The sequence below is a fragment of the Zosterops lateralis genome, assembly GCF_965231275.1.
Source record: "Zosterops lateralis genome assembly, chromosome: 23".
NCBI lineage: Eukaryota > Metazoa > Chordata > Aves > Passeriformes > Zosteropidae > Zosterops > Zosterops lateralis.
In genome coordinates this window covers 570,039-586,258 of record NC_139783.1, presented here as the reverse complement: position 1 = coordinate 586,258, position 16,220 = coordinate 570,039, and the positions used below count along the sequence as shown (strand labels likewise).

Sequence of the window (16,220 nt, the reverse complement as noted above, 5' to 3'; positions counted from 1 at the left end):
AAAAGACCCTCAGCCCCACCCCACCAGGTGACCAAGGTGTTCTGGGGGGTCCCCAGCCCCATTTTGGTGTCCCCAGCCCCATTTTGGCGTCCCTAGCCCCACTTTCGGGGTCTCAGACCAATTTTTTGGGGTCTCAGACCCATTTTTTGGGGTCCCCACCCTCCTGTGCCCCTCCCCTCGCCCCCCCCGAACTGGAATTTCCTCACCCTCCCCTCCCCCCCCGCTGATGGTGCAAGAATTTGGGAGAGGAACTGGGGGGGGGGAGGGGGGGGGCAGCTCCACCCTCCCTCTGTAGGGCGGGGACCCCAAAAATGGGGCTGAGACCCCCCAAAATGGGGCTGGGGACACCAAAATGGGGCTGAGAATCAAAAAAAAAATGGAGCTGGAACTCCCCAAAATTGAGCTGGAGACTCCAAAAATGAGTCTGAGACCCCCAAAATTGGCCTGAGGACCCAAAAAAATGGGGCTGGGGACCCCAAAAATGGGTCTGAGAAGCCAAAAATGGGTCTGAGACCCCCAAAATGAGGCTGGAAAACCCCTAAAATTGGGTTTGGAGACCCCCAAAAATGGAGCTGGGGACCCCAAACTAGGCTGGACTGGGAGAAATCCCCTGAGACCCCCCAGGGAGAACAAACCCCCCTCCCCAAAATAAAAACCCCAAGTGGGAATGCCCCAAAAATGGGAATAAAGAGCCCAAAAAAATGGGAATAAAAAACCCAAAAATGAGGCTGAAACCCCAAAATTTGGGCTGAAACCCCCCAAAAATGAGGCTGGGACCCCCCCAAAATTGGGCTGGATGGGGAGGGGTCCCCTCAAAGCCCTCGGGACCCCCCAAAATCCGCCCCCCTCACCTGGAGCGGCCGCTGAGGTTTTTGCAGAAGCCGCGGGAAGGGGAAATAAACCCGGGGGGGGGCAGGAAACCCAAAAAAGGGGGGGCTGGGAGGGGCCGGGGGAGGGGCGGGGACCCCAAAAATTCGGGGGAGGGGTCGGGGACACCCCCAGCCCAAAATCTGGGGCTTTTTTGGGGAGAAAACCCAAAAAAATTGTGGGTTTTTGGGAGGAAAAAACGCCCGAATTTGGCTTTTTTTTTTTTTTTTTTTTTTTTTTTTTTTTGAGGAACTGACCCAAAATTTGGGGGTTTTTTGGGGGGTGAAAGAGGTCGGGGGGGAAGCCCAAAATTAACTCGGGGGACCCCAAAATTAATGGGGAAACCCCAAAATTAATGGGGAGACCCCAAAATTAAGGTCGAAGCCAAAAGGAGTTTTTTGGAGCTTTTATTTGACAAAAAACAAAATTGGGATTTTGGGGGGGGGGGGGAGACCCCAAAATCCTTCCCAGGTGAATTTTGGGGGGTTTTTTTGGGGTCCCCTCTGTCCCAATCACACCTGGGGGGGATTTTGGGGTCCCCCCAGGTGGATTTTGGGGGTTTTTGGGGTCCCAATCACACCTGGAGGGGATTTTGGGGACCCCCCAGGTGGGTTTTGGGGTCCCCTCAGTCCTGGTCACACCTGGGGGGTCTCAGGTGGGATTTGGGGTCCCCCCCTGGTCACACCTGGGGGGGGTCGCTGGTTCCTCCTGTGGGGGGAGAGAGAAAAAGGGCTGGAGACCCCCCAAAAATCCCAAATCCCCAAAAAATCCCCAATCCCCAAAATCCCAAATCCCCCAGGTGAGTTTGGGATCCCCCAGGTGGGTTTTGAGCCCCCCCAGGTGAGTTTAGGGTCCCTCAGGTGCTCCCCAGGTGAGTTTGGGGTCCTCTAGGTGGGTTTTGGGCCCTTCCAGGTGGGTCTTGAGCCCCTCCCAGGTGATTTTTGGGGCCCCCCACGTAGTTTTGGGATCTCCCAGGTGCCCCTCAGGTGAGTTTGGGGTCCCTCAGGTGGGTTTTGAGCCCCCCAGGTGAGTTCAGGGTCCCTCAGGTGCCTCTCAGGTGAGTTTTGAGCCCCCTCAGGTGAGTTTGGGCCCCCCCCAGGTGAGTTTAGGGCTCCCCAGGTGAGCACGGCCCGCCCCAAACCCCAAAACCACACCCGGGGTCAGTTGGGGGCGGGATGAGTTTAATGCAGGAGCAGCCAGGTACAGCCAGGTGAGCCCCCCGAGCCAAGCAGCCGTGCCCAGGTGTGCCCAGGTGAGCCCAGGTGTGCCCAGGTGAGCTCAGGTGAGCCCAGGTGTGCCCAGGTGAGTCAGTCCAGCAGCTCCAGACAGCGACAGCCCCGAAGAACCCCCAAAAATCCCCCAAAAAAGTCCCCCCAGAGCGAAGCAGCAGCTCCCAGGTTAGTTCAGGTGAGCCCAGGTGGGCCCAGGTGAGCCCAGGTGAGTCAGTGCAGCAGCTCCAGGCAGCGACAGCCCCCAGAGACCCCAAAAGTTCCCCCAAAAAACTCCCAAAAATCTCCCCCAGAGTGAAGCAGCAGAGCTCAGGTGTGCCCAGGTGAGCTCAGGTGAGTCAGTGCAGCAGCTCCAGGCAGCGACAGCCCCAAAAGTCCCCCAGAGACCCCAAAAAGACCCCGAGAGTTCCCCCAAAAGTCCCTCCAGAGCGAAGCAGCCGTGCCCAGGTGTGCCCAGGTGAGTTCAGGTGTGCCCAGGTGAGTCAGTGCAGCAGCTCCAGGCCCCCAGAGACCACCCAAAGACCCCCAAAAGTCCCTCAGAGACCCCAAAAAGACCCCAAAAAGGCCAAGCAGCAGCTTCCAGGTGAGTTCAGGTGAGCCCAGGTGAGCCCAGGTGAGCTCAGGTGAGTCAGAACAGCAGCAGAAAGAGAAAGGGAGGGACAGATCTGGAACTGGGGGGTCCTGGGGGGCTCCAAGGGGGATTTTGGGGTTTTTTGGGGGAATTTTGGGGGATTTTCAGGGGTCCTGGGGGGGCTTTGGGCACCCTGGGGATGATTTTGGGGGTCCCAAGGGAGAATTTTGGGGACTTTTGGGGGTTATGGGGGATTTTTTGGGGTCTTGGGGTGATTTTGGGATGTTTTGGGATGATTTTGGGGTCCCAGAGGTGATTTTGGGGTGATTTTTGGGGGTTTTGGGTGGTTTTTTGGGGGGTCTCAGGGTATTTTTGGGGTGATTTTTGGGGTCCCAGAGGTGATTTTGGGGAGGGTTTTGGACATTTTTGGGGTTTTTTTGGGGGGTTTAGGGCGATTTTGGGGTTTTTGGGGTCCCGGAGGTGATTTTTGGGGTTTTTTAAACATTTTTAGGGGTTTTGGGGGGGGTTTGGGGGTTTTTGGGGTCCCGGAGGTGATTTTCGGGGTGTTTTTTTTACATTTTTGGGGTTTTTTTGGGCAGTTTTGGGGTCAGCGGGGGGGAGGGGAGCTCTTACAGAAACGAACCCTCTGGAAATCCGAGATCTCCACCCCCGGCGCTGCTGGGACACCAGTACAGACCAGTATGAACCAGTGTGCACCAGTATAGACCAGTATGAACCAGTATAAACCAGTATGAACCAGTATAGACCAGTACAGACCAGTATAAACCAGTGTGCACCAGTATAGACCAGTACAAACCAGTAAACACCAGCACAGACCAGTATAAACCAGTAACAAACCCCTTCCAAGTGCCTCCCAGTACACACCAGTAACCACCAGTGACCCCCCAGTAACCCCAAAACCTCTCCCAGTAACCCCCCAGTCCTTCCCAGTCTGTCCCAGTAACCCCAAAACACTTCCCAGTCCCTCCCAGTTTGCCCCAGTGCCCCCCCAGTCCATCCCAGTTCCCCCCAGACCCCTCCCAGTTTATCCCAGTCCCCTCCAATCCTCTCCCAGTCCCTCCCAGTAACCCCCAAACCCCTTCCAGTCCATCCCAGTTTATCCCAATCCCTTCCCAGTCCCTCCCAGTCCACCCCAATCCCCTCCCAGTTTATCCCAGTTCCCCCCAAAACCCCTCCCAGTTCATCCCAGTTTATCCCAAGCCCCTCCCAGTAACCCCGAAACCCCTCTCAGTTCCTCCCAGTCCATCCCAGTAACCCCAAAACACCTCCCAGTTTATCCCAATCCCTTCCCAGTCTCCCCCAGTCCCCTCCCAGTCCCTCCCAGTCCCCCCAGTTACCGTCGGGGGGGGTCCCGCTGCGCTCCGGGGTCTCCGGGGGGCTCCGGGAGGGGCTCGGGGGGGGGAGGGGCGGCTCCGGGACCCCCCCCTCGGGTGGGGGAGGGGCGGGGGGAGGCGAACCTGGGGGAGAGACTGGGATGAACTTGGAGTTACTGGTTTGAACTGGGGGTTCACTGGTTTGAACTGGGAGTTACTGGGAAGGACTGGGGGGGGTCACTGGGATGATGTAGGAGTTACTGGGGGTTACTGGTTTGAACTGGGATGCACTGGGGGGGCCACAAGGGGTTACTGGTGTGAACTGGGAGTTACTGGGATGGACTGGAGGGGTCACTGGGGGTCACTGGGAGTTACTGGTGTGAACTGGGGGTTACTGGTTTGAACTGGGACGCAGTGGGGGGGGGTCACTGGGGGTCACTGGTTTAAACTGGGACATACTGGGGGGTCACTGGGGGTTACTGGTTTAAACTGGGAGTTACTGGTTTGAACTGGGAGTTACTGGTTTGAACTGGGACACACTGGGGGGGTTACTGGGGGTTACTGGTTTAAACTGGGAGTTACTGGTTTGAACTGGGATGCACTGGGGGGTTACCGGGGGTCACTGGGAGTTACTGGTGTGAACTGGGACATACTGGGGGGGTCACTGGGGGTTACTGGTCTGAACTGGTTTAAACTGGGACATACTGGGGGGGTCACTGGGGGTTACTGGTCTGAACTGGTTTAAACTGGGACATACTGGGGGGGTCACTGGGGGTTACTGGTTTGAACTGGGGGTTACTGGTTTGAACTGGGACACACTGGGGGGGTCACTGGGGGTTACTGGTGTGAACTGGGAGTTACTGGTTTAAACTGGGACATACTGGGGGCGTCTCCGGGCTCCTCCTCCTCCTCCTCGCTCACGTCCTCCCACTGGTCCGAGTCCTCCTGGGAACTGGGAACGGCCGGAGCCGCTTCCGGAACCTTCTCCGGGGCCTGGGGGGGCACCGGGTCAGGGGGGCCCCCAAAATTCCGGGGGGACCCCAAAATTCTGGGGGAGGTCCCTAAAAATTCCGGGGGTCCTGAATTTCTGGGGGGTTCCTGAAATTCCGAGGGGTCCCAAAATTTGGGGGGGATTCTCAAAATTCTGGGGGTGGTTCCTAAAATTCTGGGAGTTCCCAAAATTTTGGGGCGGGGGAGGTCTCAAAAATTCTGGGGGTGTCCTGAAAATTCTGGGAGGGGTCCCCAAAAATCCCATGGGGTCCCAAAAATTCTGCAGGTTCCCAAAATTCTGGAGGGGTTCCCAAATTCTGGGGAAGTCCCAAAAAAATTCCAGCAGGTTCCCAAAATTCTGGGGGTTTCCAAATTTTGGGGAGGGGGGGAGGTCCCGAAATTCTGGAGGTCCTAAAAAAATTCCAGGAGATTCCCAAAATTCAGGAGGGTTCCTAAAATTCTGGAGGGGCCCCAAAATTCTGGGGAGGTCCTGAAATTCCAGGGAGTTCCCAAAATTCAGAGGGAGGTCCCAAAATTTGAGGGGGGGGTCCCAAAATCTGGGGGTCACCTCAGGGGTCTCGGGCTCCGGGGGCAGCTCCGGCTGCGGCTCCCAACGATCGTCGTGGAAACTGGGAATGGAATTCATGGAAAAACCCAAAATTCACCCCAAAATTCCAGGGGAAAATGGGAAATTTAGCCCCAAATCTACAGTAAAATGGGATTTTAGCCCAAAATCCAGAGAAAAATGGAGATTTTAGCCCAAAATCTGGAGAAAAATTGGGAATTCAGCCCAAAATCCACAGGGAAGGGAAGGAGGAGGGGATTCCTCACCCCCAAACACGTCCAGGACCCCCCAAATTCCTCCAAATTCCCCTAAAAACCTCCCTGGGATACCCCAAAATCCCCCCACAATCCCTAAAACCCTCCCAGGACCCCCCAAAATCCCCTCAAATCCTTCCAGGACCCCCCAAAATCACCTGAGACCCTCCCAGGACCTCCCAAAATCCCCCCAAATTCTCCCAGGACCCTCAAAATCCCCCCAAAATCCCCCGAGACCTCCCAGGACCCCCCAAAATCCCCCCAGATCCTTCCAGGACCCCCCAAAATCCCCCCAAAATCCCCCCAAATCCTTCCAGGACCCCTCAAAATCCCCCCAAATCCTTCCAGGACCCCTCAAAATCCCACCAGGAGCCTTCAGGACCTCCTAGAATCGCCTGAGACCCTCCCAGGACCCCCCAAATCCCACCAGGACCCCCCCAAAATCTCCCCAAGTCCTCTTAGGCTCCCCCAAAATTCCTCCAAAATCCCCCAAAACCCTCCCAGGACACCCCAAAATCCCCTCAAATCCTCCCAGGACCCCCCAAATCCTTCCGGGACCCCCCAAGATCTCCCCCAAAATCCCCCCGAATTCCCCTAAAACCCTCCCAGGACCCTCCAAAATCCCCCCCAAATTTCCCCAAGACCCCTCAAAATTCTTCCAGGACCCCCCAAAATCCCCCCAAATCCCCCCGAATTCCCCTAAAACCCTCCCAGGACCCCCCAAATCTCCCCAAAATCCCCCCAAATCCTTCCGAGACTCCCCCAAATCTGCCCCAAATTCCCCTAAAACCCTCCCAGGACCCCCCAAGACCCCCCAAAACCCCCCCAGGACCCCCCAAAACCCTCCCAGGACCCCCCAAAACCCTCCCAGGACCCCCCAGCTCCCCTCCCCCCTGACCTGTAGGGTCTCCCCCCCCTCCCTCGGCCCCTCCTGCGGCGGGGGGGGTGGGGGAGGGGCAGGAACTCCCCCAGGGTGGGGGGAGGGGGGGGTCGCTGGGGGTCCCCTCCCCCCTCGGGCTCCTCCGGGACCCCCGAGAACCTGCAGGGGGCAAAGGGCAAAGGTCAGACCTAAAATGCACCAAAATTCAGTTCTGGAACCCCAAAAATTCACCTCTTTTCCCCCAAAAATCTCTTTTTTTTCCCCCAAAAATCCCACTTTTTAACCAAAAATCGCGGGATTTTTTCCCCAAAAATTCTGATTTTCCCCCAAATCCTATTTTTTCTCCCCAGACCCACATCCCGTCGGGTTTCTGTGCGTCCCACTCCCTCCTCCAGGCGCCGTGGGGGTCTCGGTGTCTCTCGAGCCTCTCACGGTCGATCCCTTCCCTTCCCCAAATCCCTCCCCAAAATCCCATTTTTCCCCCTCAAAATCCTGGGGCTTTTCCCCCTAAAATCCTCTTTTATCCCCCTAAAATCCCTTTTTTTTTCTCTCTCTAAATCACGGCGTTTTTTTCCCCAAAAAATCCCATTTTTTTCCTCTCAAAATCCCGTTTTTTAACCCTAAAACTCCAAATTTTTTTTCCCCAAATCCCATTTCCCCCCAGACCCACATCCCGTCAGGTTTCTGGGTGTCCCACTCCCTCCAAATCCTGTTTTTTCCACCCAAATTATGTTTTTCCTCCCCCAAATCCCTTTTTTTTCTCCCAAAATTACAAGTTTTTTTTTTTTTTTTTGCCAAAAATCCCATTTTCCCCCCCAAAATTGCAGGGTTTTTTCATCAAATTCCATTTTTCCACCCAAACCCTGTGTTTTCCCCCTAAAATCTTTTTTTTTTCCCCCAGAAAATCCCTTTTTTCCCCAAAAAAATCCCATTTTTTAACCCAAAATAATGGGATTTTTTCCCAAAAAAATTCCATTTTGAACCCAAAAATTCCCATTTTTTTTCTCCAAACCCCATTTTTCTCCCCAGACCCACATCCCCTCGGGTTTCTGTGCGTCCCACTCCCTCCTCCAGGCGCCGTGGGGGTCCCGGTGTCTCTCCAGGCGCTCGCGGTCGATCCGTTCCCGTTCCCGTTTCCAGCGCTCGTACTCGGCCCGTTGTCGGCCCGTCATCCACAGCGTGGGGTCCAGGGGGGCACCCAGCCCTGCCCGGGGCAGCCCCCGACGCGCCTGGGGGGGAAAAGGGTCAGGGATTCCAAGAAATGGGAAAAATCCTCAAAAAAATTGGAAAAAAATGGGAAAAATGGCGAAAAATCGCAAAAAAAATGGGGTCGGGAGAGAGAAAAATGGATCAAAATAGGGGAAATCCACCCCCAAAAAAAGGGGAAAAATACCCAAAAAAATCCCAGACACCCCAAAATCCCAAAATTGTCCCTTTTTCCCCGAAAAATTTGGAAAAAAATGGGAAAAATGGTGAAAAAATGGGGTCGGGAGAGAGAAAAATGGATCAAAATAGGGGGAAATCCACCCAAAATTCACTCAGAAATTACCCCAAAATCCTTCTGAACCCCAAAAATCCTTCTGAACCCCCAAAACTCCCCCAAACCCCAAAGTTTGGGGATATTTGGGGATATTTTGGGATATTTTGGGGATGTTTTGGGGGATTTTGGGTCACTCAAACTCGGTCCCGTCATCCACAGCGTGGGGTCCAGGGGGGCACCCAGCCCTGCCCGGGGCAGCCCCCGACGGGCCTGGGGGGGAAAAGGGTCAGGGATTCCAAGAAATGGGAAAAATCCCAAAAAAAAAAAGGAAAAAAAATGGGAAAAATGGCGAAAAAATGGGAAAAATCGCAAAAAAAAATGGTGTTGGGATGGAGAAAAATGTATCCAAATACGGGGAAATTCACCCAAAAATGGACTTAGAAATGCACTGAAATAACCCAAGGGTCAAGGATCCCCAAAATCCCTGAAAAATGGGAAAAATCCACAAAATAATGGGGAAAAAATGGGAAAAATCGTGAAAAAAATGGGAAAAATCTAAAAAAAAAGGGAAAAATACCCCCCCAAAATGGGGGAAAATCCTCTTCCAAAAATGGGAAAAATACCCCAAAAATAGAGGAAAGATTCCTCCCAAAAAATGGGAAAAATCCCCCCCCCAAAAAATGGGAAAAATCCTGAAAATGGGAAAAATCGCAGAAAAAAATGGGAAAATATCCCCCAAATGGGGAAAATCCTCCTAAAAGAGGGGAAAAAATCCACGTGAAAAAGAGAAAAGATTCCCTCCAAAAATTGCGAAAAAATGGGGAAATTCCCCCCCCAAAATGGGAAAAAAAATGGGAAAAATGGCAAAAAATCGCAAAAAAAAAAGGGAAAAATACCCCCCAAATATGGGGAAAAGCTTCCCAAAAAAAGGGAAAAATTCCCCCCCAAAAAAGAGAAAAGATCCCCTCTAAAAAATGGGAAAAATACCCCCCCCAAAAAAGTGAAAAAATGGGAAAAATACCCCAAAAATGGGGAAAATCCCCTCCAAAAAAAGGGGATGGAGGAAACAGTTTCAAGATATTTTGGGGATTTTGGGGGGATTTTTGGGGGGATTTTTTGGGGGATTTGGGGGACATTTCAGGGATATTTTGGGGGATTTTTTGGGATATTTTGGGGACATTTCAGGGGTATTTTTGGGATATTTTAGGAATATTTCAAGGATATTTTGGGAATATTTTTGGGACATTTCAGGGCTATTTTGGGGATTTTTGGGGGATATTTTGGGGCTATTTTAGGGACATTTTGGGTACCCACCCCTGCCGTGGCCTTGCCGAAGTTGGGGCCCCCCCAGTTCCGGCCGTGACGTCGGGGGCCCCCCCCGGGACCCCCCCCGGGCTCGGGGCCACAACGCCGGGGGTCGTCCAGGAAATTCCGCACGGGGTTCTTCTCTGGGACCCCGTCCTGGGGAGAAACCGGGTCACTGGGGGAACTGGGAGGGGGTTTGGGGTCACTGGGGGAACTGGGAGGGGGTTTGGGGGCACTGGGAGGGGGTTTGGGGGCACTGGGGGGTCGTCCAGGAAATTCCGCACGGGGTTCTTCTCTGGGACCCCGTCCTGGGGAGAAATGGGGTCACTGGGGGAACTGGGACAGACTGGGAGGGGGTTTGGGGGCACTGGGAGGGATTGGGAAGGACTGGGAGGGGGTTTGGGGGCACTGGGAGAGACTGGGAGGGACTGGGAGGGGGTTTGGGGGGACTGGGAGGGACTGGGAGGGACTGGGAGGGGGTTTGGGGTCACTGAGAGGGGGTTTGGGGGCACTGGGAGGGGACTGGGGGTCACTGGGAGAAACTGGGAGGGGGTTTGGGGTCACTGGGAGGGGGTTTGGGGGGACTGGGAGCAACTGGGAGGGACTGCAGGGGATTGGGGGTTACTGGGAGGGGACTGGGATAAACTGGGAGGGGTTTGGGGGTTATTGGGATGGACTGGGGGGGGCAGTGGGGCAAACTGGGAGGGACTGGGAAAGATTTTGGGGGCACTGGGAGGGACTGGGAGGGGGTTTGGGGGCACTGGGAGGGACTGGGAGAGACTTGGAGGGGGTTTGGGGCACTGGGATGGACTGGGAGCAACTGGGAGTGGGTTTGGTGGTCACTGGGAGGGACTGGGAAGGGGTTTGGAGGGACTGGGAGGGAACTGGGAGAGGATTTGGGGTTACTGGGAGTTACTGGGAAGGGCGGGGCCGTTACTGGGAGCGAACCAGTTTGTCCTGGGGGAGTTACTGGGACTTTACTGGGAATTCCTGAGGCTTTTACTGGGAGCTAAACTGGTCTGTGCCCTTTTATACTGGTTTGTACTGGTTTACAGTGGTCTGTAGTGGTTTGTACTGGACTGTACTGGTTTATACTGGTCTGTACTGGTTTATACTGGTCTATACTGGTCCGTACTGGGGGCTCACCCTGCGGCTCCGCTCGTACTCAGCGATTTTCTCCATCTCCTCGTTCATCTGCTCGATGTTCTGCAGCCGCCGCTGCTCCCACTCCTGGGGGGCCAAAATTAACACAAAATTAACACAAAATTAACCCAAAATCAGCTCAAAATTATCCCAAAATTACACCAAAATCAGCCCCAAAAACAGCCCCAAATCAGCTCAAAATTAACCCAAAATATCACCCAAAATCGGCCCAAAATCCCTCAAATCTCCCCCCCAAAAAACCCAAAAATCCCCAAAAATCCCCCCAAATCCCCCAACTTCCCCAAAATCTCTCCAAAACTCCCCCAAACTTCCCCAAATCCCCCCCAGAACCACCCAAATTCCCCCCAAATCCCCACAAAATTTTCCCAGGACACCCCAGGACCCCTCAGATTTCCCAAAAATCCCCCCAAAATCCTTCACAAATCCCCAAATCCCCCCCAGGATCCCCAAAATTCCCCAAATCCCGCCCAAATCTCCCCAAATCCCTCAAAAATTCCCAAATTTCCCCCAAATCCCTCAAAAATCTGCAAGTTTTCTCCCAAATCCTCCGAAATCCTTCCTAGGACCCCTAAAATGCCCCAAATCCCCCAAAAATGCCCCAAATCCCCCCCAAATCTCCCCAAAATCCCCCCAAATCTCCCCAAATTCCTCAAAAATCCCCAAACTTCCCCAAAATCCCCCCAAAATCCTTCAAATCCCCCCCAAACCCCCCCAAATTCTCACCTGGGATTTCCTGTCGGGGCCGTCGCCCCCCCCGGCCCCTCCCCCCCTCCCTCGGGCCCTTCGGGGCCGGGACCCCCCGGGACCCCCCCAGGCCTCCCCTCCCCCCCTGGGGGGGCGTCCTGAGCTTTTGGGGGGTCCCGGGGGCTTCTTGTCCTTGGGGCTCCTCTTGTCCTGAGGGGGAAAAAGGGAATTTGGGGAGGGGGAGACGAGGTGAGATCCCAGAGAAAAAATTCTGGATTTATTCCCCAAAAAAACCCCAAAATCCCCCTAAAATTCCTCAAATTTATTCCCCCAAAATCTTGAATTTATTCCCCCACAAAAAAGGCCCAAAATCCGCCCCCAGGACCCCCCCGATCCCCTCCAAAACCCCCAGGACCCCCCAAATCCCCCCCAAAAAAACCCAAAACCCCCAAATCCCTCCATAAAAACCTGAAATCTCCCCTCAAAAACCCCCAAATCTCCCCTGGGATCCCCCAAATCCTCCCTAGGACCCCCCAAATCCCCTTCCCCAGGACCCCTCAAATCTCCCCCCAAAAAAGCCCCAAATCCCCCCTGGGACCCCCCAAATTTCCCCCCAAAACCCTCAAATCTCCCCAAATCTCCCCCAGGACCCCCCAAATCCCCCCAGGACACTCCCAGACCCCCCAAATTTCCCCCCAAAAAACCCAAACCCCCCCCAAGGACCCCCAAATCCTCCCCAAATCTCACCCCGGGGGGTCCCGGGGGGTCTCTGTCCCCCCCTCTCCGGGGGGTCCGGGCGGTGACTGCGCCCCCCTCGCGCTCCGCCCGCCGCCGGTCCTCCTCGATCTCCTGAAATTTGGGGGATTTTGGGGAAAAATTGGGAGATTTGGGGGGTTTTTTGGGGGGACATTTGGGGTTTTAAGGGATTTTGGAGGAAGATTTGGGGGGGATTTGGGGTTTTTGGGGGGCAGATTTGGGAAAATTTGGGGGATTTGGGGGAGATTTGGGAGGACTTGGAGGATTTTGGGGAGATTTTGAGGTTTTGGGTTTTTTGGGGGGGAACATTTGGGGGTTTAGGGGATTTTGGGGGCAGCATTGGCGAAATTTGGGGTTTTTTGGGGGAATTTGGGGAATTTTGGGGGATTTGGAATTTTTTAGGGGGAGATTTGGGGGTTTGGGTTTTTTTGGGGGGAATTTTGGGGTTCTTTTGGGAGGAGTTTCAGGGTTTGGAGGGAAGATTTTGGGGATTTTGTGGGACTTGAGGATTTTTGGGGAGAAATTTGGGGTTTTGTGGGGGAATTTTGGGGTTTTTGGGGCAGGATTTGGGTTTTTGGGAGGGTCTTGGGGGAAAATTTGGGGTTTCTTGGGGGGTATTTGAGAGTTTTGGGGGAAATTTGGGTGGTTTTGGGGGGAATTGGGATATTTTGGGGGCTCAGAGACCCCTGGGGGGGGGTCACAAAGACCGGAATAAATAATCCCCTCCCCCTCCCCATGACCTGAGGTGACCCCGGTAATTCCCGGCCCCTCCCCCACCCCGGATCAGCCGGGATTTGGGGGGGGAGGGGCGGGGGGGGTTGGGGGGCCTTTGGGGGGGTCCTGGAGGGATTTTTGGGGGGTTTTTAGGGGGGTCCTGAGGTTTTTTTGGAGGGGTCCCATGGGAATTTTTGGGAGGATCCCAGAGGAACTTTGGGGGGTCTCGAGGGATTTTTTAGGGGGGCCCTGGAGGGATTTTTGGGAGCTATTTTGGGGGAGGGGTCGCAGGGATTTTAGGGGATTTCAGGGGGCATTTGGGGGATTTTGGGGAGGGGTCCCAGGGATTTTTAGGGGTTTCCGAGGGGATTTTTGGGGAGGGGTCCGGGGATTTTTAGCGCACTCTGAGGGTATTTTGGGGAGGGGTCCCAGGTGGGTTCTGGGGGTATTTTGGGGAGAGGTTTAGGGGGATTTTTTGAGGAAAGGTCCCAGGGATTTTTAGGGGTTTCTGGGGGGATTTTTGGGGAGAGATCCTGGGAGATTTTTAGGGACTCCCGGGGGTACTTTGGGAGGGGTCCGGGTTTTTAGGGGTCTCAGGGGGTATTTGGGGAGGGGTCTGACCTGGTAGCGCCGCACCAGCGCCTCGTTCTTCCTGCGCAGGGCGGCGATTCTCCGGTCCAGCTCCGCGTCCTTCTCCAGAGCCGCCGCCTGGGGCCAGGGGAGGGGGCTTCGGTCACCGGACCCCTCCCCAAAATACCCCAAAAACCTCCCCGACCCCTCCCCAAAATACCCCAAAAACCTCCCCAACCCCTCCCCAAAATAGACAAAAAAACTCCCCAATCCCTCCCGAAAAATTCACCAAAAACCTCCCAGGACCCCTCCCCAAAATACCCCAGAATCCCCTAAAAATCCACCGGGACCCCTCCCCAAAATAGCCAAAACCTCCCCGACCCCTCCCCAGAATAGTCAAATACACCCAGAGCCCTCCCCAAAAAATCCCCCAAATATACCAAGACCCCTCCCCAAAAAAAGCCAAAAACCTCCTGGGACCCCTCCCCAAAAATTCCCAAATACACCCGGACCCCTCCCCAAAAAAACCCAAATCCACCGAGACCAAGGAGAAACCCCCCAAAAACCCCCGGGACAGGGCAGACCCCTCCCCAAATACCCCAAACCCACCGGGACAGGGGAGAAACCCCCCAAAAAAAACCCTAAAAGGCACCGGGACAGGAGAGACCCCTCCCCAAAATCCTCCAGAACCCCGAGCCCACCCCGGGACCCCCAGAACGACCCTCGGGATCCCCGAAACGACCCCGGGACCCTCAGAACGACCCCCAGAACGACCCCCGGGAGGGCCCCGAGACCCCCGGACAGGCCCGGGACCCCCCGGCGCGACCCCCGCAGTCCCGGAGCCCCCTCAGGGACCCCCGGCCCGGCCCTCTCGGCCCTGCCCAGGCCCGCACGGGGCCCCCGGAGTCCCCAGACCCTCCCGGGACCCACCAGGACCCCCAGACCCACCATGGCGGCCCCGGGACCGGCCCCGGCCCCGCCCACGTGTGGGGCGTCACTTCCGCTTCCGGCGCGGGGAGAGAGGAGCTTAAAGGGGCGATGACATAAGGGTGGGGCCCACTGCAGGCGGCTTAAAAGGGCAATGGGGAAAGATTTGTGAGGGCGGTGGGGTCACCACGGGACCCCCTGGGGGTGTCACCTGGGGTGGGTGGCACCTCTGTCACCTCCTGGGAGTGTCACCTGGGGTGGGGGTCACCTCTGTCACCCCCTGGCCACCTTCTGGCGGTGTCACCTCCTGTCCCCCAGTGTCGCTGTCACTCGTCTCGTGTCCCCCCGTGTCCCCTTGTCACCTGCTGTCCCCTCCCCGTGTGGTGTCCTGTGGCTGTCACCTCCTGCCCCGTGTCAATGTCCCCACGTGTCCCCTCCTGTCGCTGTGTCCCCTCCCTGTGAGCGCCCCCTGTCCTGGCTGAGCCCCTCAGTGTCCCCAGGTGTCACCACCCCACGCTTTGTGCCGCTCCAGGCCTGGGCCTCGATGTCCCCGTGTCCTGCTGTCCCTGCACTCCTCAGGGTGGGGGTCCCCTCCTGTCCCCCCAATGTCCCCCCATGTCTCGTCAATGTCCCCTCATGTCCCTCTGTCCCTCCCATGTCTTTCTGTCCTCTTCTGTCTCCTCATGTCCCCCTCAGTGTCCCCCTGTCCCTCTGTCCCCACCATGTCCTTCTGTCCCCTCCTGTCCCCTTCTGTCCCCCCAATGTCCCCCTCAGTGTCCCCCGGTGTCCTTCTGTCCTGTTCTGTCCCCTTCTGTCCCCCTGGTCCCTCCATGTCCCATTGTCCCCCCATGTCCCTCTGTCCCCCCATGTCCCCCATGTCCCTGTCCCCTCAATGTCCACTCATGTCCCCCCCAATGTCCCCTCATGTCCCCCCCAATGTCCGTCTTGTCCCCCCATGTCCCCTCAGTGTCCTCCCCAATGTCCCCTCGTGTCCCTCTGTCCCCTCAATGTCCTTCCATGTCCCCCCATGTCCCTCTTGTCCCCCTCAATGTCCCCCCATGTCCCAGTGTCCCCCCATGTCCCCCCCAATGTCCCCCCGTGTCCCACTGTCCCCCCAGTGTCTACTCATGTCCCACTGTCCCCCCATGTCCCCTCCTGTCCCCTCAATGTCCCCCCCATGTCCCCCTCAATGTCCCCCCATGTCCCAGTGTCCCCCCATGTCCCCCCCAATGTCCCCTCGTGTCCCACTGTCCCCCCAGTGTCTACTCATGTCCCACTGTCCCCCCATGTCCCCTCCTGTCCCCTCAATGTCCCGCCCAATGTCCCCCGGCCCATCCTCACTCCCCCCTCCCCATTATAGGCGTGGTTCCCCGTAGCTCCGCCCCTTTGTGGGCGTGGCCCAGGGCAGGCGATGGGCGTGTCCCGGCCCCGCCCCGCCCCCTTGTTGTCTCCATGGCAGCTGCGGCTCTGGCCGCGGCCGCGGCCGCTGATTGGCTGAGCCGGGGGCGCGCGCGGCGCCGGGGGCGGGGCCAGGAGGGGCGGGAGAGGGGCCGGGGGAAACCGGGGGGAAACTGGGGGGAAACTGGGGGGGATCTATAGGGGAAACTGGGGGGATCTATAGGGGGAACTGGGGGGAATCTATAGGGGAAACTGGGGAGAAACTGGGGGGGAACTGGGGAAAACTGGGAGGAATCTATAGGGGAAACTAGGGGAAACTGGGGGGACACTTGGGGGGAACTGGGGGGAAACTGGGGGGGATCTATGGGGGATCTATAGGGGGAACTGGGGGGAAAGTGGGGAGGATCTATGGGGGGAACTGGGAGGGAACTGGGGAGAACTGGGGGGCAAAGTAGAGGGAACTGGGAGGAAACTGGGGGGAAGTTGGGGGAGACTGGGAGGAAACTGGGGGATCTGTAGGGGGAACTGACAG

The 16,220-nt window shown here is 56.3% G+C and overlaps 1 protein-coding gene across 2 annotated transcripts; it reads right to left on the bottom strand.

Annotated features, from left to right (window-relative positions):
- Positions 1-1,440: 1,440 nt before the first annotated feature.
- Positions 1,441-14,373, bottom strand: CCDC9 (coiled-coil domain containing 9). Of its 2 annotated transcripts, none has more exons than XM_083877307.1 (13): positions 14,312-14,373; positions 13,415-13,501; positions 12,071-12,172; positions 11,363-11,533; positions 10,622-10,705; positions 9,485-9,631; positions 7,726-7,919; positions 6,709-6,849; positions 5,560-5,620; positions 4,883-4,994; positions 4,026-4,145; positions 3,311-3,345; positions 1,441-1,575 (listed from the first exon to the last, which is right to left on the bottom strand). In XM_083877307.1, the coding sequence occupies exons 1-13, from the start codon at positions 14,312-14,314 to the stop codon at positions 1,519-1,521; spliced, it is 1,314 nt and encodes a 437-aa protein (XP_083733433.1). In that variant the 5' UTR covers positions 14,315-14,373; the 3' UTR covers positions 1,441-1,518. The 2 variants fall into 2 exon arrangements, with proteins under 2 accessions (XP_083733433.1, XP_083733434.1); XM_083877308.1 differs by having other exon boundaries at positions 1,460-1,575; positions 3,301-3,345.
- Positions 14,374-16,220: the final 1,847 nt, after the last annotated feature.